The sequence below is a fragment of the Perognathus longimembris genome, chromosome 1, assembly GCF_023159225.1.
Source record: "Perognathus longimembris pacificus isolate PPM17 chromosome 1, ASM2315922v1, whole genome shotgun sequence".
NCBI classification, from domain to species: domain Eukaryota; kingdom Metazoa; phylum Chordata; class Mammalia; order Rodentia; family Heteromyidae; genus Perognathus; species Perognathus longimembris.
This window is the reverse complement of record NC_063161.1, coordinates 57,174,409-57,197,259: the sequence shown is the minus strand read 5'-3', so window position 1 is coordinate 57,197,259 and position 22,851 is coordinate 57,174,409. Positions and strand designations below refer to the sequence as shown.

General features: G+C 39.8%; 1 protein-coding gene across 2 annotated transcripts in view; it reads right to left on the bottom strand.

Annotated features, from left to right (window-relative positions):
* Positions 1-13,347: 13,347 nt before the first annotated feature.
* Scaf11 (SR-related CTD associated factor 11) overlaps positions 13,348-22,851 on the bottom strand; it is a 72,308-nt gene continuing 62,804 nt past the window's right edge. The window contains exons 10-15 of one of the 2 annotated variants that reach the window (XM_048365902.1): positions 20,868-20,974; positions 17,863-20,535; positions 16,626-16,972; positions 15,310-15,528; positions 14,842-14,961; positions 13,348-14,590 (exon numbers count right to left, since the gene is read on the bottom strand). In XM_048365902.1, the coding sequence (XP_048221859.1) occupies positions 14,444-14,590; positions 14,842-14,961; positions 15,310-15,528; positions 16,626-16,972; positions 17,863-20,535; positions 20,868-20,974 (3,613 nt within the window). In that variant the 3' untranslated portion in view covers positions 13,348-14,443. The remainder of the gene's footprint in view (positions 14,591-14,841; positions 14,962-15,309; positions 15,529-16,625; positions 16,973-17,862; positions 20,536-20,867; positions 20,975-22,851) is intronic. The other variant, XM_048365911.1, reaches the window with a different exon arrangement.

The window sequence follows — 22,851 nt, the reverse complement described above, 5'->3', positions numbered from 1 at the left end:
TTTATGCCACGCAAAATTACTTTTCAGTATGGCTTTCCCATATTCGTAAAGTTGCTTTTCTTTTGTCCATTGGGAATAGACTGACAGAAGGAAAGGGATAAATGGTAGATATCAGGCCAGACATGGCTGTTTTGTTCAAACAAGTTCTGCTGTAAAGCTTGTTGGCAATGTGTTATTGTAGGAATTACACTGCTCAGCGCAAGAATTTAATGTTAGTTGAGGTGAAAGTCTCATTAAGAAATCTGAGGGACAAACTAGGAAACTAGAAGTGTGGCATCTGACAGGCTGATTATAAGAGCTTTGTGTAATGAGGCAATGGAAATTTTTAAAAATATATAGGTATTAGCCAGATGCTGGTAGCTCATGCCTGTAATCCTGTCTACTCAGAAGGCAGAAATCCAAGAATTGAGGTTCAAAGCCAGCCCAGACAGGAAAATCTGAGACTTGTCTCCAACTAATGCAAAAATCAAGTGAACAGGGGCTGAGAATGTGGCTTAGTGGTAGCGTGCTTGCCTAGCATGCAGGAGCCTGGGTTTGATTCCTCAGCACCACATAAACAGAAAAGGCCGAAGTCGGTGCTGTGGCTCAAGTGATAGAGTGCTAGCCTTGAGCAAAAGAAGCTAGGGACAGTGCTCAGGCCCTGAGTCCAAGCTCCAGGATTGGCAAAAAAATAAAAATTAAAAAATAATCAAGTGAACATGTAGCTCAAATGGTAGAGCATCCACCTTAAACATAAAAGCTAAAAGACAGCACCCAGACCTTGAGTTCATGTCCTAGTACCAGCATACACAAAGATGATTCTAGTTTCTAGAGACAAAACTGCTGAGTGGGTTGAGAAGTGGGGGAGCTGGGACCCACAAGCACAAGGAATTCAAGATGGACTAGTGTTACTGTCCTATTTCTGTGGGCTAGTTTGTCTCTACTCTTCCCAGTGCCGAGCAAGGCATCTGGGCTCCTTAAAGCCTCTGGTGGGTGGTCTCGGCAGGCTGATTGCCGGGGGATGGAAATCTCCACAGGGGAGGATTCCCCTGAGACTTTTCAGGGCCCCATGGTCTTTCCATCACTCTGGTGGCCAGCTTGTTGAGGCCTGATATGCCATCCAAGGCATAAAGTCTCTGTTTCTCTGTCCTGCTTTGTCATGATTGGTTCTATCTTTGAGGTTGGTACCAGTTTTAAATATGAATTTTTGTTTCCCATGTTTATATTGTTCATTTACACATCTATGGGGGAAAATCAGATTCTGCAATGTACTGTGTCCCCTTCTGCAAGAAGGCAGTTGGGAAAGTGCAGGCTGCTGAGGACCTCTTTCAAACAGCTGGCTAATCTTTGTCTCAGAGTAAATTAAAATTGTAAAAATGCTCCTGGCTAAAATTGGCAAAAGACAATCAGGGGCTGGGAATATTGCCTAGTGACAAGAGTGCCTACCTCATATACATGAAGCCCTGGGTTTGATTCCCCAGCACCACATATATAGAAAACGGCCAGAAGTGGCGCTGTGGCTCAAGTGGTAGAGTGCTAGCCTTGAGCGGGAAGAAGCCAGGGACAGTGCTCAGGCCCTGAGTCCAAGGCCCAGGACTGGCCAAAAAAAAAAAAAAAAAAAAAAAAAGACAGGCTGGTGGGCTAAGAGATCAGCTTCATGTAACCACCTTCTTCCCCCAACTCAAAAGGTAAATTGATAATTTAATAATGCTCTAGTCAAAACTGGGCTAAAGACTAGCGTCAAGTACAGGGTGGGCTCAGTTTAGCTCCAGGGGACCCCCACCGAGCTTTCTTCAGCAAAAAAGTATTTGAGGTACTAAGATGCCTTGCTCAAACAAGCAAGCCCTGGAAAAATGAGGCCCTGCTAAAGTGCTTTGTTAAAAAAAGTTTTATCTTAAATCTTGGCCATCTGCAAGAGTACAATTGGCAAAAATATCTTTTGCTATACAAAAATGTATGGCCCAATGTTTATTTTATGTGCTTTAAGATCTCTTTGCAAAAGTACATGTGTATGCATATAAATATAAACATATTCAAGATTAAAACTGTCAGCATGATGTAAAAATGTGTGAGCTTAAGGGTAAACTCCAAAAAGGTCATGAGATTTAGACATTATCAAAAGTCTCAAAAGATTATTGCATAGTTTAAAAAAACAGTTAAAAGATATCTAAGGATTCTTTAATTTGCAGTTTTAAAAATCTGGTATCTTAATACATAATGTAACCAAGTACAATACAATGTAACCAAGTTATCAGACTTAGCAAAAGGCATTAGGAACTTAAATTTTATTTCTACTGTTAAAGTTTGGGACTAAAGGTTAGAAATTTGGATATTAATGTTTTGATTATCACTGTTTAAGAACTGCTTGGGTTTCTCATTCAGAGATCAGTAGGAAAAGACAGAAAAAACCTGGGGCAGGCCTGTGTGCCTATCCTCAGGAGTGAAGGGTGATCTGGCAAAGGTGCAGCTTGGCCTGGACCGCCATAATGGGATAGGCCCTGGGGGAAATCCACGAATCGTGGAAAATGAGTAAGCTGGCACAGAGGAAATTCATCAAACCCCTAGGAATAGGATGGGTCTATGCCCATTCTGTAGGATGGGCAAATGGAGGCTTTTCTTTGTCCCGTATCTTTTCCTTACAGGTGGACATAAAATAGGTGATGTGATGATGCTATTGAAATCTAAAACTACCCCTTGGGAGGTTTTAAATTTTTTTTAAGCTTTCAAAAGAGAGTTAAAAGTTTATCTGTAGGGCTGGGAATATGGCCTAGTGGCAAGAGCGCTTGCCTCATATACATGAAGCCCTGGGTTCGATTCCCCAGCACCACATATATAGAAAATGGCCAGAAGTGGCGCTGTGGCTCAAGTGGCAGAGTGCTCGCCTTGAGCAAAAAGAAGCCAGGCATAGTGCTCAGGCCCTGAGTCCAAGGCCCAGGACTGCCAAAAAAAAAAAAAAAAAAAAAAGTTTATCTGTATAATGTAATTTGATTTCTATGTTCTAGAATATTAGAATAATAGAATAGGTAATTTATATACGTTACAATTTGGATGTATCTTCAAAAAAGGACAAAGATACTAAGTCTGGATTCTCCTGTTTATAATTCTGATACATGTAATTCATACATTAAGGGAAAACTGTCATCTGAGTTCAGAGGTGTTCTAGGCAGTAACTCAGACTGCAGAAAAAAAATAGCCCTTTTTTAAAATGAGCCACACTGAGGCAATGGACTGTGACCAGTGCCTCTAGATTTCAGAGTTCTTCAAATACAATTGAAATCTAAAGTGTAAATGTTAAAGCAGAGGTCAATGTAAGACTTAAAAAAAAATCAGGAATGGATTTCTAGATATGAGATTTGATCTAGATATGAGATTTGAAAATAAAGTTGTCCTAAATGTTTGTTTTAAATTGGACAAAAAATAATTAAGGCTGCCAAATAATTGTTTGCTATTCCAGTTTGCCTTGCACATTTTACAACAGTTTCCAGGTAGGATTACTGTAAAGGACAGATGATTCATATAAGTTTACCAAATGTAACTTTGGCCCTTAATAAGTTCCAGGCAAGATCATGCTTAAAAACTACTTTGTGAACTACCTTGTTTGTTGCTTTTAATTGGAGTAAAGTGGCCTTTTGTAAGACTCATTGATCTAAAATCTGCGGTTCGAAGCCTGTCCAGGCAGAGAAACCCAATCTTTGTGTTAGTTTATTCTGGGACAATTGATAACCATTTCCCCCAGCATAAGCTTTTTTCCATTTTGCTCATGATGCCAGTGTCCCTGCATTGGCCTTTAAAAACACGGCCTACAGCCAGTGCTGCAGTGGGTTTCACTGATTCCTCAAAGAGAGTTTTTGGATATGTTTTATACCTTCCAGGCTCCCCTTCACCGCATATTTTTTGGCAAGACTAGGAGGGATGGGTACAACTCGGGGAGCTTTTAGCCATTTTAGCCCTGCTGCGTGACTGCCCGGATCCTCTTATGCTATAAATGTTTCCAAATCCCTACCATTTTCCTTTTTAAAACCCAGGACAGGCCCATTACACGTGGCCATGCAACAGCTTAAAATTCTTTTACAACTTCGTGGGCAACCCCTGTGCTTGCAACATATGCGGTCTCACCTTAATCTGCCTGGGGCCCTATCAAGAGGTAATGAGATGTATCAGTTGGTCTCCTCGTTCCTTGCCTCCCCTATAGAGCAAGCCCGTGCCTTTCACTCCCGCTTTCCCAATTTCACGGACTCCCTTCATCGTTTGATTCCAGGACTCACAAAACAGACCCGTAAACACCTTTTTCAAGCATGTGTTCCTCCTGCAGACCATTGTTGCCCTTGGGGTCATTGCAACCCCCTGGAGTGAACCCCCGCAGTCTCAAGCCCAATGCACTTTGGCAGGTGGATGTTACACATGTTTCAGGTTTTGGTAGACTAAAATACATTCATGTTTGTGTTGACACCTTTTCCTCACTTGTTTGTGCGGTGGCCCAACCTAAAGAAAATACACGCATGGCCATTGCCTCATTAAAACAGGCAATGCTGCTTATGGGAGTTCCATTCTCTCTCAAGACAGACAATGGTCCCGTCTCCTCAAGCTCTCTTTTTTCCACCTTTTGTGCAGAATGGAACATCAAGCACACGACTGGTAGCCCCTTTAACCCCCAAGGACAGGGCATTGTTGAGCGCACACATGCTACCCTTAAAAATCAATTAAAGAGGGGACCACCAGGAGGGGCACATGGGCGGCCCCAGGATCACCTAGTGGAAGCATATATTTACATTAAATTTTTTAACTTTTGATGACCAGGGCCTCTCCCAGGCCTACAAACATTGGGCGCGATGTTGCTGCATCCCACACCCCTATCTCTTGTCTGCTGGAAGGACTTGGTCTCTGGCACCTGGCAGGACCCTGAACCTTTATTAACCATGGGAGGAGGTTTTGCTTCTATGTTTCCAGAAGGAGCTGACAAACCCGTGTGGGTTCCTGCCAGATATGTCCAACCAGCCACCCCAGGAAGGGACGACCCTGATAATGGAGCCAATGAGAAAGAAAATGCAAAAAAAAAAAAAAAATGACCCTGGAGCAAGTACAAGGAGCTGGAACTTGTCTTGTTTCGCACCATCAGAAGGCTTCTTTACCCTTATGTAAAACCTCCATTACAGCCCCAAATAATACCTACTACTCCCCACCCCCTAAAGCAACAGTGGTGGGCCTGCTCTTTAGGCCTCATCCCCTGCGTGTTTGGGATGGTGCTTAATTCCAGCCCAGGATTTTGCCAACTTGTGCACTTGTTTCCCTGTGTTACCTATGTTACAGAACAGATGGAGGAGTCCTTTTCTAATCACCTTCGAGCAAGGGGAGAAATAGGTGCCGCGGGAGCACTTGTCTCCTCACTCGTGGGCCCTGGACTTGCGGGAGGCATAGGGGTCGGCACAACTGCCTATGTATTACAGGACAAGAATCATAAACATCTGAAGGAGGCCATCAAGGCGGATCTCAAAGACATAGAAGCCTCCATCTCCCGTCTGGATAAAGCACTGGACTCCCTTGTTGAGGTGGCCCTACAGAATCGTAGGGACCTGGACCTCTTGCTTTTACACCACGGAGGACTTTGTGCCACGTTAGGCGAACAATGTTGCTTTTATTCTAATCATTCTGGGGTCATCGGAGATCCCATGGCTCAGTTGCAGAAGCACATTTGTGAAAGGGAATTACAAGACCAACAACACTCTCCCTGGTACAAGTTTTGGTTTGATTGGTCCCCCTGGCTTACCACCCTTATTTCTGCATTAACGGGACCTTTACTGATTATTTTTTTGGCTTTAATGATAGGACCTTGTGTTATAGATTTATAAGGTTTATTAAAACTCACCTAGAGGCAATACAGTTAATGTATATTCGCGCCCAGTAGCAACCTCTTGATGAAATAAGACCAGGTGGAGAGTAACTAAAAAGCGAAAAGGGGGACGTGAGGAACACCCCAGGGGAGCTAGTGGCTATCAGCGTAGAGCCATGTATGCCCCGAACTCTGCTGCAAACCACAGTCACTCCATGCTCTTGGGCAAACCCAATGGGCATTAAGGCATGAGTTGACTCCGCCCCAAGCCTGCGCCTCCTGGGAAGTCCCTATTCAAGAGTTCCTAAGTACAGGTGTCTGTTACCTATTGGCTGTTGATTACATCCTATACTGAGTGATTCGCCTATATAGGCTTTGAAACTGTGCAATAAACTAGATCTGCACCTCGAGTCTGGTCTCCCGAGTCTGTCTTGCCCAGAGCTCCTCTTCTCCCATGACTCCGTCTCCACTTGCCCCCAGAAGCCACTGGTCCACAGCGACTGCAGCAACTGCAGTAGACTAGAAGGCTGAGAGCACAGGCTTTGGATCAGCCTCCTGCAAGGTCTGGTTCTGGCACTACAGTGGCCTTGGAAATACCCTTCACTTTCTCCCCACCTCTATAACATAAGTAATAGTTTACACTACAGGGTTCAGCAGAGGAAGGGAAGTAGCAAGTTCTCAGCATGAAAGCCATATTCAGTATTCAGCACTTGTTAGCAATTGTAACCAAGGCTGTATTTCCAAGAGCTGAAGACATGCAAATGGCTACAAGAGGAAAGATCAGTGGATGTGACTCAGAAAAAGCAATGCTACCATGCTAATTTCAAATGCCATAAGTCCTTTAGGCAAGAAATTAATAAAAACCTGTTGAGCACTGGTAGCACCTGCTGTAATCCCAAATATTTAGGGGGTGGAGGTACAAGGATCTGGGCCTCCAGTGGGCTCCCATCAAAAGCCACGGGACCCTATTTAAAACAAATTACAGCAAAAAGGCTAGAGATGTAGCTTGCCTTACAAGCTAATGGAGTCCAACTTTCCCCCTCCCCCAGGCCCTCGAAGAAGAAACAAAGTTCAGAGGCTGAGAAATGTGGCTTAGCTGTAGAGTGCTTGCCTAGCATGCATGAAGCCCTGGGTTCGATTCCTCAGCACCACATCAACAGAAAAAGCCCAAAGTGGTGCCACGGCGCAAGTGGTAGAGTGCTAGCCTTGAGCAAAAGCAGCTCAGGGACAACGCCCAGACTCTGTGTTCAAGCCCCAGGATTGGCAAAAAAAATAAGAAACAAAATTAATTCAATTAATCACACACATCCCAATAGCTGGGTTTCTACAAGAGTTAGGCTGGATGCCAGTGGCTCACACCTGCAATCCTAGCTACTCAGCAGAGATCCAGAGGAGCAAGTTTTGAAGCCAGACTGGGCAGCAAAGCCCATGGGACTCTTATTTCTAATGAACCACCAGAAAACCAGAGGTGGAGCTGTAGCTTGAAATGGTAGAACCCTAGCCTTGAGCAAAAAAGCTCAAAGAAGCCTAGGCCCTGAGCTTAATCCACACTATTGACCAAAGTTTGATTGCCCCATTGATTACTGTGCAATTGTGTCTTTTTTTTTTTTTTTTTTACAGAAGATGCTATTTTCCCGTGTAGTTAGGGTTTAATGGTATGCAAAGCTAGATGAAAGCTTTATAAACGATGTGCACATATGCATGTGCACCTCAGGTGCTGTTGTTGCTTCTGCAAGCAGAGTTCAAATGACTTTAATGCAAGCTGTAAGCTAATTGTGTTCCTTTAACCATACAGCTGTGATCTACGGGGATCTAAAAAAGTTACGAAGGGATTTGATTCTTAGCTGCACATTAGACCTTACATCTAAAATATCCCATTCCTGGAGATGGATCAGGAGTAGGTCTGCACATTGCCTCGTGTGAACTCCTCTAAATTATACTAAATATGCAGCTGGAATGCAAGCCACTGGATAAATTTCATTTCCTCCTTGTCCAAAAGATGACTGAGAAAAGCAGTCCTGAACCCCAGGAAATTCCATTACTTCACTCAGCCCTACAGCAGCTCTGCAAAGAGAGCTAGTCCATGCCACGGTAAGTACTGGAACTAAGTTCTTATCTAGAGCTTGGTACTTACCTCAGGAGCTCAGGTTCCTCTAAGGCTGGACACCCATGCTCTGTACAGCTCAGCACCGGGAGAGGCGTGCTCAAACTGGTGGCTTGGGAAAGTTACTTCCTTATAAGCGCCAGGATTTTAGGGCCACAAAGCCAGTTGGTGCCCATCCCGGACACAAGCTTTGTATTTTGGGTCTTTTTTTTTTTTTTTTAAAGATACAGTACTGTCTATTGTGCTTTCTGTTCAGTATTATAGGAGCAGTATCCTCCCTTCTGCATTTCCAATAGATGCAGGATTCCTTTACATGAAGTGCCAGTTTATCCTAACAACCTTCCTGTAATTCCCAACTAATGTTTATTTTTTAAAGTGGACCAAGAAACTAAGGTCATTATACGTATTTTGAAACAGCCTGTCAAAAAAATAGAAATCTGCATAGACATAGTTGATCTTGGTCTTCCTGCCAGCATTATCACTTGGACAAAATTTGAAATGTTAACTGGTGAGGCTGAGCACTTAGATTTGACCAATTTTCCTCAGTCTCTGGCTTTCTGTTTATTTTTTTCTGTGGTGGAAACCAAACATGGTCTCATGAATGCCAGGCACCCTACTACTAGCTGGATCCCTAAATTCCCACTCAAATGCAAATTGAATTTTCTCAGATAAATTTACTTTGCAGCAAACACTGCCTGAGAAAAGTCAGCCCGTCTTATTGGCAGTTTATTACAGCTTGTACAAAGCAGTCAAAATTCAGTAAAATTTAAAAACTCAAATTTCAAAGGCAAAATGTTTTAATGCCCATGCATACATTACACAGCTCAGTTGACAAGCTCTCACATTATGGTCAGTGATGTTTAAATTATGAACTGCCCCCTTTTCCTTGCCCTTAAAGTTGTGAAAATACAGCATGCTTCCTAAATGGGGCCCACATGCAAGACAAAAGTCAATGTGCCTAGTCTGAGATAGAAGGCAGCATCTTCAAGCAGAACTGAGTGACACTGCAGCAAAAATAAACTGAACAAAAATAAACTAGTAAACCATGCATCCTCAGTGTTCCTACTTCCTCAAAACCCGTTCTCCTAGAAGAATCACCCAGAGGCCAAGTCCATGCATACAGCTCGGTGTCACTAGACTATCTCTACTGCATACAGCTTAGTGTCAACAGGCTATCTCCTACCAGAGACCTTTTGCCCTATCTTTCTCCCAAATCCACTTAAAAAAAAAAATCATGCCTGGGCTGGGAATATGGCCTAGTGGCAAGAGTGCTTGCCTCATATACATGAGGCCCTGGGTTCGATTCCTCAGCACCACATATACAGAAAATGGCCAGAAGTGGTGCTGTGGCTCAAGTGGCAGAGTGCTAGCCTTGAGCAAAAAGAAGCCAGGGACAGTGCTCAGGCCCTGAGTTCACGGCCTAGGACTGGCCAAAAAAAATCATGCCCATCATCTTTAGCTCCTTTGTTCTTCTGTAATTTTTTTTTTTTTGGCCAGTCCTGGGCCTTGAACTCAGGGCCTGGGCAGTCCCTGGCTTCCTTTTGCTCAAGGCTAGCACTCTGCCACTTGAGCCACAGTGCCCCTTCTGGCCGTTTTCCATATATGTGGTGCTGGGGAATTGAACCCAGGGCTTCATGTATATGCAGCAAGCTCTCTTGCCACTAGGCCATATTCCCAGCTCTGCAGATTTTTGAAGGTGGGGGAAGATACTTGGCTTTGAACTCAGGACCTGGTTCTTGCTATGTCAAAGGCTCTATGTTGGCTCTTTCAGTTCAAGCTGAAGTCTCATGTCCAGGGGTCTGCTCTAACCATGCGTGGGGTCCTATTAACCCACTAGCTAGAAAACTGCAACACCTCACAGTCTTCCTCAGCACCCACAGAGACATACGGTGCCTGTGCTTTTTACACTGCAGCTAGATATAGCCCAATGGCAACAATTATTTCCTCACTCTTCTCCTGCACATAACCACAGCCTGACACTGGCTCTTAAATAATGGCAGGATAAGTAAAACTGCTTCTGGATGACTTGGTGCAAAGATGAACTGGTCCACAGACAACATAAGCAAAGTTCAGACTGTGGAAAGAGAGCAAATGGTCCTAAGGTTACAAACTCAGAAGCCAACTTGGCTGCATGGGAAGCCTTTAACAGATGAAGGCAGCTGTCTGGAGAGAATGGAAATCAGAGAAGAGGAAACAGACTCATTAAAGATGGTTTCAAGACTAAAGGTTTAATGCTTCCAGATAACAAACACAAGCACTAGATAATTGCTCATCCTTTATGTCTCTCAATTTTTCAAAAACTAAGTACTATAAATTGGACTTATAAATTGAGGTAATACATATTAAATGCTTCAGAATGGAAGAATAGGCTACTTACTCTACTATTCTTCAGAACACAATCCTGACAATACACCAGGAACACAAAGGATTGTCTGATACAAACACTAAAGATCATATGAACAAGGCTGATCTCAAGTGAGTAGTAGCTTTGGGGTGTGTGTGTGTGCACACACTGGTTGGTCACAGGGATGGAACTCGGCCTGCATGCTATCCCTGAGCTTTCTTGCTCAAGGAAAGTGCTTCACTCCGGCTATTTTTGTGGTTAATTGGAGATAAGCCTCTCACAAACATACCTACCTGGGCTGTCTTTGACTCTCAATCCTCAGATCTCAACTGAGTAGCTAGGACTCCAGGCACGAGCTGTGCAATGGCACCAAGGTGAGTATCGTTAAGGTAGAACTGAAGACAGACACAAGCAGAGGATCAAATAAATATATTCATTTCAGAGAACAAAGTGGCAGCATTTATCCAAATTGTGTACACATCCTAAAATTCAAGATGACGTAGTCAATTGAAGGTATTGTTCTCTGCATCAGTTTCTAGTAGCTAAAACCTCCGCCTAATTTAAATGACATATCAAGAGGAGCTGAGGCCAGCCACTGCGCGACAGCATGCTCGTGAATGCTGATACTACATTATCAACTTCAACTTTTTCAAGGATTAAAGATGCAGAACAATGTATAGAGTATGACTTACATGCTTGGACAAAGATCTATGGACTTTATTTTCCTACAACTTTAAAAAACAACTTTGTAGCCGATGTTGGTGGTTCACACCTGTAATCCTAGCTACTCAGGAGGCTGAGTTTCTCATTTCAAAGCAGGCCTAGGCAGGGAAAGACTCTTATCTCCAATTAACTTTCAAGAAAAAAAAAAAGCACATACGCACGAAACTTATAAATGCACTGAAAAATTTGAGAAATTTCTGGCAGTTCTCTCTGAATAGAAAAAAATCAGCTTAAGGAAATAAGTTTGAGCTAATAATGACTGGACTTTTCACAAATTTATTTTTATTTTAAATTTTTATGGGAAAATTAGCCAATGTACTATACTTTTAGGAATTACTCCCAATTAACAATCTGAAATAAGCAAAGACTTTTCTATAGACATTTCCATATAAACATGCTAATAAAAAATTGTACTTATTGTACTTGTTACTGGTATTTGTAAAAACAATACCTACCAGTACTGAGTCAAGAGTGTATCTGTGTAACAGACTACTACACATCTTCCAAACGTCATGCTGTATCTTTTATGAACACAGAATGTTCTCATTCTGTCACTAACTAAAAATTTTAGTAAAGACAAGGCCCATGGCCTTGTGGCCAGCACTAGAAATTGACTTCCACAGGACTACAGGTGATTCTGCTTCTGTTTTCAATTCATCTCCTGATAAATGAGGGTTTCTACCTTCCTAAAACGAGTAGGTACTTACGAAAAATGCTACTAAGATACACATAACCATCTCTATACTTGCTTTACAAACTGAATGCTAATGTGACCTGATGCCCAGGCTTTTGGCAAGCAATCAGGGGAAATGTCAACAGGTTTGGAAAGTGTCATCGTTTCCCAGGAAATTTAATAAAATGTTCAAGACATTACTTTGTTTAACAAAGGAATTTATTAGAAAATGTTACACACTACATATTTGCTTCAGAGTATTGTTTCAGTAGACAGAACTCCATCTAGCCTCAAACCCTAGGGCAGCGCTGCCCTGTGCTTCCGCAGCCGCACTTTTGAATGAAACACTCAAGCAGTACACTGTGGCCATGTAAGGAAGATGTAATGGAGAAAATGTGGAAATGACCAGCATGACAACAATCATAGGAGTTTGGGAATATTGAAGTAATGGGTACCTACTATTAAGTCTCAAAACTCTAGGCATTTCTAAAGCCTAAAACATCAGCCAATGTGGCTATTAACTTAAAGGGATCAAGGTTCCAAAGATCAATATTGAACTTTGAAGAAAATGAGAAACCTCTAACTCTGTAGGGTTTCAGCAGTTTCTACACTACTTTTGATTAAGTTTGGATACATGCAAAATCAATGCAAATTTCTAAACAAAATCAACAAGAATGAGGAATGTAAAAGCAATGAACTTAAAAAAACCATAAAGCATGCCCTACTTCACAAAAAAGTTCAAGTTCTAATCGAGTTAACATTCTTCACGAGCTATTTTAAAATGCAGCCCAGATACAGGGCACAACAAACTTGCTATTTTTAAGAATGGTGGAAATTCTGGAGAGCCAAAGGTATGAGCCCTCTTCAAAATACTAGTAGTACTTCTTCAAAACCCTGGAGTTTATGTGCAAAAGCTAACTAATATAAGGATGATTTTCAAATATCCGATTTTCAAATGTCTCTGGAGGAGAATGAAGGAAAAACACATTCATCAGCTTAGAAACAGCAATTTGCCACCAAATTTTAAGTGTTGAAACTACCCTAACTCAAAGGCTGCCAGTTTCGACCACTTTTTTCTTTCTCTTTTTTTGAGTTCTGGTCTGAAACAACTGAAAAGGTGTGGACCAGCCATTTGAATGGCCATCCTAATGTCTCAGTAGAAGAAACAGACTTCCAAACTAATAAACAGAATTCTAAAATTTGTTCCTCATCATACTCTAAACATACTTTAAAGTATATGTCAGTAAAATACCATATACAAATGCTCAGAAGTGTAGAATGAAGATAAAAAATGATTTGAAAAATTTTTTTAGGATTAGTCATTACCTAATATAGCTTATTAACTAATTAGCACAATCACCACAGATGGGAGCAACATTTCAAAATATTTTACCTATCAAAGCTAGCACCAGAAAAATATGCACAAAAAACTAACAATCTTTACTTCAGAAAAGTACAGATCTAAGGAGTATTGCTCTTTCAAAACAGTTTAGCTAGCAAAAGGGTCTGTCTCACTGAAGCCCTGGGATCCATGAATGTTATCGTAACGTCTTTCCAGTTACTTGGTATCTAGTGAAAACTGGTATTGAAATGAAAGATTGTTTACCACGAAAGAATTCATTTTCTTTCCAGAAATGCCAATTAAAATAGTGGTTCTAAACTTACCTTTCATAAGAAATTAGCACATTAAAAAAAAAAAAAAACCTAGTCTTCGGAAACCTAGATGAAATTCCATTACTTAATTTTCCTCTCCTTTTGTCAAATACAAGTTTTAATGTCTAGAATTCTGCAACATGGTTGATAACCACTAATTTTACTCATTATAAAGCATCTGAAGACGTGTCAAGTGTGTATAACAATCCATCAGTGGTTAGACAGATGAACAACCTGAAGCCAATGAAGTAAGTCTTGTAATTCATACCTTAGTCCCAAAGGAAGAAGGGAACCCACTAAGAACGATGACTAACTGGCACAAATAATCTGTTATCTCAGATGGGTAGAAAATATTTCCAAAGAACATAATTTCTGAACAAAAATTTTCAAAATGAGTCTAAAAATTCAGCAGATTTTGAACTACTAAAATAATAATAATCTAGCAAATCTAGCTGCTTCATCTCAACTGGGGAAAAAAAGGCACAAAGAAAACCAAGTAGCAGAAGCTTTATTTGGTGATACAACAGGAACAGGGTCTCAAAGTTGTGAACACTAAATTTTAGTATTGTGATGATCTGTTTTCTATCTAAGCAATTTATTTCAGATATGTACTTTAAAAATACACATTAGGAACCCTGCAATTGGTAATGTCTATTAATATTAGAAATATTTCAACGGTAATACATTATTTTAACTTTCTATAACTGAAGGAAGAAATTCATAAGATTACACTTTATAGCTTGACAGAATAAATGTAATATATATATACATATATATGTGCATATATATGTATGTCTTCCAAAACCAGTGCTCTTAGAAGTTTCTAGTTTATGCACTCCATGATTTCAATAAAAAAGCTGTACATCTTCCAGTATCCACACTATATAACACACTCCTAGTAAAAATGCACATTCCATTAAACCCTTTATTTTCCCTTGAATTTGCTTTATTTGAGGGGAGAGGTTAAAGAAATTGCAGTGCAGAACTATATTTATTTAGAACAAAACATTATATCCTACATTAAAAAAAATATGTTTATCAAAACCAGATTTCAGTCACAGTTATGATTCTCAGGGAAGGGTACACGTTGAATTGCACTTGGCAGGTATGTTGGCAGCGTCCTTTATAGCTCTCCCCATTTCAGCCTATGTGTTTTTCAGTAGACACAGGTTCGTCCAGAGTTTTCTTTTGGCTCCCCTTCCGTGAATATTTGTATTTGTCTACATAGGCTTTAACCAGATTTGCCACTTTAGCAGAATTTACTTCTCCACTCTTACTATGACAAACCTAAGGAAAAAGGGGGAAAACTTTTTTCATGCTTAAAGGAATTGAGCAAAATGGAAAGTTTTGTGAAAACACCCAACCAGACAGCAGACTTATTTTCATTTTACAGATTCCACATGGACTTAATTAAAAGGTACAAAAGCAGACAAGAATTAGTAGGAGCTAGCTTTTATTAATTAAATTTAAGCATTCTTTTATTAAGATAGAAATGGGTTAAAGTAACATGCACATAACTCCACTAAAGCTTAACTTACTTTATCTACTGCTTTCCGTACAATCTCTTTATATTCTTCCTTGGTGATATCTTTGTTTTGGTAAAATGGCTTAATAGCCAATTTTACCTCCTGGGCAGCTTTTTCTTGGATTTGCAATTTCTGATGAAAAATAAATGTGTAATTATTATTTGCCAACCACATAGTCTCAAGAAATGTATTTTAAAAATACAAAATTGAAAACTGCAGATTTCTATTACACTGAACTCCCCACATATAAGACAAACAATTATTTACTAACACATATATTAAACATTTCTAAAAATAATTATATATTACTAGTAATTCACTGAGTATTGAAAAATCTAGATAGACCCTTTCAAATAATATTGGATTTGAAGACTCAAAATGCATTCCTGCACCACTCATACAATACAATGCAGATTTTTAAAAAAATCTTTATCACATACAGAATTATTACATACAGGTTGCTCTCAACCTTGAACTTGCCTTGTCTGTCTTCGAGCTATCTGCGCTGGCTTCCACTGTAACACTTACTTTGCTTTCTGCCAATTTTACAGCAGCATTAGAGGCTTTGCTGTGACTTGATGACGGAGTATTACCAGAACTTGGTCCCTGAACTGTTCCCATACTTCCTGGGGCTGCTGTCGGAGCAGGCAAGACTGGTGTACTCATGTTATTACTTACATGAGAAGCACTAGGTACACCCTGTTTTAAAGAGTTATCATCAGTTAATGAATTACTTTTATGCAATATAAGTCTTTTAGCCAGGTATTATGAATTATATTAAGAAACACACAATTCAACCTCAGTACTTAAAAGAAATGTCTAATTCTAGTCAAGTGTACATAAAAGAGCATTTGGAAGAAAATGAACATATTTATAAACAAAGTCTTATTTAAATAGGTCAAGATGACCTTTGCAAAGAAAAAAACAAAGTCAGAGCAGAGCCTCCTGAGAAGCTAGGATGACAAGCGTGAGCCACTGGGTGCCCGGATTCATGATGGCTTCAATTATTATATGTGCACTGCACTGTTCTCACAGCAGTGTGAAAAACATTTATGCACTATTTAAAGAATGGTATCTTCCCTGGGAGGCTCCCTAGGAATATTAACCTAAGGTTAAGTATCCTCATTTTAAATGCTGGAGAAAATGAAAAAGGGATATCAATATCAGGTGCTGAAGCAAGCTGACAAGACAGCAAAAAGGGAACCAGAGCCCACATTCTACAGGATCACTTTCCCATGTGGAGCTACCTTATCCTCAGAATTCTAGGTTCTAAAAGGCAGGCACAAAAAACAAGGAACACAACGACTGCCTATTATTCTAATTTTCTGTCTCACAGAGGCATTTCTTTTTAGCACATAAAACCCTGGAAATCAACACAGTATAGGATAATAAACACTTATCTTTAGCATTTATACAAATAGGACAATAAAAAGCTTTTATCATAGTTAATAATTAATTCCCACTATCCTGTCCCAAAAGTTAAAAAAAAATGAGGGGGGATTTAAGAGTGTTTCATTTAATTCTAACTTGACTTATAATTTGGTCTTAAACAGACTGAAGAGGAAAAATAAAACACCACCACCACCACAATTAACTGGATCTAATAAGCTTGGCATTATTTGGGAGTCAGAAATGGAGGTTAAAAAAAGTAATAAACCGGATTAGGAGGGATTTATGATAAATGTAATCAAATCAACAACTATTTCTGAATGAAGAAAGCCCTTTCTTGAACATCTGTCCCTAATAGTTAAATGTTTATAACAATTGTGAGTAAACGTGAATTGCTAAAAACGTACCTGCGACTGATTTCCATCTGGATGTGAAGCCACGTAGCTGACTTGTTGGGAAGGGGGAGGTGGTGGAGGAGGAGGGGGTGGTCCCTGAGTTACGCTGGTAGGAGCAGCCATCTGCATGAGAGGCACTCCTGTGTGGAGATGCAGGGGGAGCTGAGGATGCATGTTAAAAGGGCTGCGCTGGACGTTCATCAAGGGGGCATGAGCACCCACTGGGTATGGAAAGATACTCATTGGCTGGTGCTGTGCATTCATTTGTTGCGGAATTACGTTCATTTGTGGTTGCATCATAGTTATAGGCAGTTGAGAACTGTCAACTTGTTGATTTGTTTGGTCTTTTAGGTTAGAATCTATCAAAAAAAGGAAAAAAAAAACACATTACAATCTCTAACAGAAAAGCAAACTACCACCAACTAGCAGCCAGCACACCAAGCCTCCCCTTTGCTGAGTTTGTCATTCTTACAAATGTAATCATTTGCCAACAAAAAGAAAACATTCAGAATTAAAGAATACATTCACATTATCACAAACATCAACATTAGCAAAGAATCAGTTTAAGAAATTACAAGTTTGAAAAAGATTTTATAAAACTTAACTGGTTAATAAGCCCATTTTTAGTACCTTCAATAGCCTGTTCTCACGGAATATATATTTTTTTTTTTGCCAGACTTGGGGCTTGGAGTCAGGGCCTGAGCACTGTCCCTGGCTTCTTTTTGCTCAAGGCTAAGCACTCTGAGACCACCTGAGCCACAGCTGGCCTTTTCTGTTTATGTGGTGCTGAGGATTCGAACCCAGGGCTTCATGCATGCTAGGCAAGCACTCTACCACTAAGCTACATTCCCAGTCCCTCATGGAATATTTGTAAAAAGAAAAACCAAGGAAAGGTTAATTACTATTGGAGTGACTTATTGTATAACAATAATGACTAGTAAAAATACAAATATTCACATCTGAAACAAATGAAATAGAAGTTAAATCCCACTGATGAACACCCCAAACTCTTCTATTGTAGCAAATAGCATATAATAACCTTTGGCAAAACCAGAAGCAAAGGTGGGGTTAAAAAATAATAAATATTTACATATGTATATATGAATATATGTATTTGTATAGTAACTTTGTAAATGAAGGTCCTGTTTCATATTATAAAAATTATGAATGGGGATTTCAATTCCTGTAAGGTATTAATTTATAATCTTTCTTGAAGTAAAACAGCAACAGTAAATAGAGAATACATTACCCTGTTCAGTTGTTTCCTCTTCTTGTCTCATCCATCCAGACTGTGAACCTGAAGAATTCCTCCCTCGTCGTGAATAATAGTTCTGTACATCTACAGGCAAATTCTTTCTCACAGCCCAACTAGATGCAGAGGTCCATCCTGACCTATCTGCTGGGGTATCAAAGGAGAACTCTTGCTCATTTTTCCGCTTGTAGGGCTGCTGTTCCATATACTTGAAAGAATCATTCCCTGAACTATTTGAATTACCTGAGAGGGGTTTTCTGTTCTGCCACCTGTTTTCATTCTGATCTGTGTAGGCAAAGCCACCTCTGTATGTGCCTCTACCTCGGTTACCTCTACCACGGTTAGATACCCAACTCGAACCAAAGTTCTTATTCCAAGAGTTCCCTGAATTTTCATTTCTATTTTCTTCCCAGTGGGAATCTTTTAACTTTTCTGGATTTCTGGTCCTTGGATCAGGCCCAGAATTTATTTTTTCTGTTACCCAACTGGGACAATCATTTCTACATTTGTCAGAAGAATTTGGATCATCAGTATCTAGACTGACGTCATTCTTTTCTTTTCTTGTATTTTCGTTCTGTTTCTCGAGGTCATTCTTTCTGTAGCGATCACTTCCTCGTGGGCACCTCCAACCATCATTTGTCCATCTTTCCTTCCACCGAGGAGAGTAACTGTCTCTTTCATTTCTGCTAAATGATGAACTTTTACTTTTTGTTCTTGATCTTGATGGTGATCTAGAACGAGATCTGGACCTAGACCACCTTCTGGTTCTTCTTTCTCGATCTCGATCTCTCCTCTGTCCATCTCTATCATTTTCTCTTTCTCTGCTCCGGGACCTAGACTTTTCCTTTGAGGAATCTTTCACTCTTGACTGAGATCTTCGGTTCTCTCTAGAAGTATCTCTCCTTGGGGATGGTGATGCAGATCTTTTACTTTCCCTAGTACTATCTCTTTTTGGAGATCTTGACTGGCTGCGCCTCTTTTCTCTTGTCATGTCTTTTCTTGGGGACTGGGAACGAGATTTTCTCCGTCCCCTTGCAGATTCTTTCTTAGGAGATGGTGACTGAGACTTCTTGCTTTCTTTTCCAGTTTCTCTCTTGGGAGATGGAGACTGAGATCTCTTCTTTTCTTGGGTAGTATCTTTGTTCGGAGACCAAGTAGTAGATGGAGAATGAAATCTAGACTTGCGGGTACGAGGCTTTTTGGCTTTATCTATGGGATCTACTGGGCTCTCTGATGGCTGAGATGTTTCACCCTTTATGTTTGTAGGATCAGATAATGTCTTACTAGTTTCAGAACCGTGTGTCACAGAATCTTCACTCAACTGTTTAGAATCAGTATTTGCAGATGATTCAATTTCAGATTCATTTTGATCACTGCAAAGTGAATCACACTCCATAGGTATCATTTCATTATTGTCCTCACTAAAGTGCATCTCAATCTGCTCAATGGGTGTCTGAAGCAGCTCCATAGGATGCTCAACTGGAGATTCAGTTTTATCTTTTAAAGATTTGTCCGACGGAGTATCATTTCTACTTTCAGAGTCTTGACTGCTATTCATATTTTCATTTTCTGAATTATTGCAGGTGGCAGTTATTACTGCATTTTCAGTTTCAACATTCCCAATAAACTGAATCTCTGAGCTTTCAATAGACTTCTTATCCACTCTCTGTATAATTTCACCCTCCAAAGATTGTAACTTAGGTCTCTCTACAATCTCTTCTGTTTTCACTGCAGAATCCTTATTATGATCAGTAACTTCTCCTGTGACATTATCCACTAATTTTTCTTCATTGATCACTGACTCTGCATTGTCCGGAGTTCCATCTAGCGGACTTGATACTGCTTGGCATACTTCAGGCTTCAAATAATCTGGAGGATGATCTACGCATGTAACTGCCTTCACCTCTGATTCTGAAGATCCAGAAACCTGATCATGATTTTCTAATGGTTCATTTTCTTTTTCAAAAATATCTTCAGAAATCTCATTTTCTAAACATGAAACTTCAGCCTCTATACCTGTATTCTCAAGTTTTTCAATCCCCCCCTCCTCACTAACAAGCACAGAAGTATCTTGATTACAAGATTTTGGATCTGAAGATTCTAATTTTCCCTCTGAATCATGATTCTCAATATGGTCCTCATTTTCTCCTATTTGTTCACTGCACCTTTCCAAACAATCAGACAACTGGTTTTCTACATCTGTTTGCAAGGAACAAACATTACTACTTTCAACATCTGATTGTTGCTCTTTCTCTAATACTGGTGGTGTGTCAGATTCTGTTATTTCTTCTTCCACTGAATCACTAGAAGATGTTTTTTCAGAGGAAGGCACAGACCTCCGAAGTTTCTTTTTCAGTGAAGGTGGTTTTCTTCCTCTCCTAATGGACTTACGTTTTGGAGCCTGTCTTCTTTGCTTTTCTGACTCGACTGGAGACGAAACACTTTCAGGAGGAATATTGTTACCTGGAGCATCACACCCAGAATTACTTGATACTGGGGATTTCTGAGACTGACTAACAGTCTCAGCTCTTGTGTTACGTGTAGATCTCCTTGTAGGAGTTGTGGTTGTAGGTTTTCGTCTTGATCCTCTAGTGTTTGATGACCCAGAAGCTTGCTTTTTTTCATCTCCTTCTTGGGTATGTGCTAATGTATTACCTTTGCAAGAAGTACCTGACAATATTGGGAAAAAATAACATCAAGTTTTCATTAAGTTTCATTATAGCATAACGAGTCTAATGCAGTAAAACAAAATACTATGAGTCAAACTACAAGTATATAGCTAATATCAATAGTGTGAAGTGTATTCAGCTCTTTAAAAACAGTACCACATAATGAAAAGTATTATGTATGTATAGTCTAGTTGTAATAATTTATGTCACTGTCCAATTATTTAAAGAAATATCGACATTACAATAATTTCACAGTTTTTCTAGATCAACTCAAAAGTTAACTAAAAGTTAAATTTAACTTTTAAAACAGAAAAGTAGTTTTATAAACTTTACCGAAATTTTCTAATGACATAGTATTTGTTGGAAAAATACTTCTTGGTAACACAGAAGAGATGAGAGGAAGGACTTCTGTTTCAACGTTCCAAGGTACAAAACCAATTCTGAAAATAAAAATAAACTGCAGATTACCTGAAGATGTATACTAATTGACCACAAAGAAAAAAAATCCTTTAAAAGCATGCAGTTTCGGGGAACCCTACTTCATTGTTGGTGGGAATGTAAACTGGTTCAGCCACTCTGGCAAGCAGTATGGAGATTCCTTAGAAGGCTAAATATAGAACTCCCCTATGACCCAGCAGCCCCACTTTTGGGTATCTATCCAAAAGACCACAAACAAAATCACAGTAATGCCACCAGCACAACAATGTTCATCGCAGCACAATTTGTCATAGCGAGAATCTGGAACCAACCCAGATGCCCCTCAGGAGACGAATGGATCAGGAAAATGTGGTACATATACACAATGGAATTTTATGCCTCTATCAGAAAGAATGACATTGTCCCATTTATAAGGAAATGGAAGGACTTGGAAAAAATTATACTAAGTGAAGTGAGCCAGACCCAAAGAAACATGGACTCTATGGTCTCCCTTATTGGGAATAATTAGTACAGGTTTAGGCAAGTCATAGCAGAGCATCACAAGGCCCAATAGCTATACCCTTATGAACACCTAAGATGATGCTAAGTGAAATGAACTCCATGTTATGGAGACAATTGTTATATCACTGTTGTAACTACTTTCAACGTCCCATGTGTATCTGTAGTTTCTACTATTGATGATGTTCTTGTATCACCTTCCTGTGGTTATACCTACACTATCTCTGTAATCTTATCTGAGTATATTGGAAACCGTGTATACTGGTATTGGAACTAGGAAATTGAAAGGGAATACCAAAATTGAGAGACACAGGGTAAAAAAAGACAAACAACTACAATAGCAATACTTGCAAAACTGTTTGGTGTAAGTGAACTGAACACCTCGGGGGGGGGAAAGGGTAAGGGGAGGGGGGTATGAGGGACAAGGTAACAAACAGTACAAGAAATGTATCCAATGCCTAACGTATGAAACTGTAACCTCTCTGTACATCAGTTTGATAACAAAAATTTGGAAAAAAAAATGAGGGAGGAGGTAACAAGTTGGATAAGAAATGTAACCCCTCTGTACGTCACTCTGACAATAAAGAAATGAAAAAAAAAGAGATGAAAGAAAATTATACATGTTTTTCTCTTTCAAAAAATTTAATATTTTGTCAAAACCTTGTTTTAGCTTTTCTTGCTACTCTAAAAAAATCATTTTCAATGTAACCCAACATAAAACAGATTTTTAAGTGTAGAGTTGTGTGATGTTTTGTGTAACCTATACCCCAGAGTCAGGAAACAGATGGAAAGCTTTCTCATATTCTTTTGTACTACCCCCTTTTCCCTCCCACTTTTCAAGACAAGTAGTAACTTTGTGAGTTGGGGAGGTGGTGTTAGGTTTTGTTTTACATTAAGTGGAGTTTTAACTCAGGACTCGCTTAGCATGCTTGTTTATGACTGGTGATTTATCATACCTGCAAGCCAGTATTTTTGCTGATTACTTGGAGGTAGAATTTTGAACACTTTTCTGCACAGGCTATCTTTGAAGTCTGATCTGTAGACTTCAACCTCTTGAATAGCTAGGATTACAGGCATGAGCTACCAGAACATGGCTAATGGCTAAGTATCAAGCAAATTTTTATTGCTATATTGCATTTTTAAATTCTTGATCTGAGGTGGCTCTTCAAAGTCCTAAGTGTCTCTATGAACAAGAACCCTAAAAATTTCTGTATTCAAACCCAATCCATTTCTTAAGCTTACATCTCCCAAAAAAACCCGACTTCAATAAATATCAGGTAGGATTCTTTTTTGTTTGGGTGGGGGTGTGTGTGTCAGTTGTGGGGCTTGAACTCTGGGCCTGTGCGCTGTCCCTAAGCTGTTAAGCTCAAGGCTAGAGCTC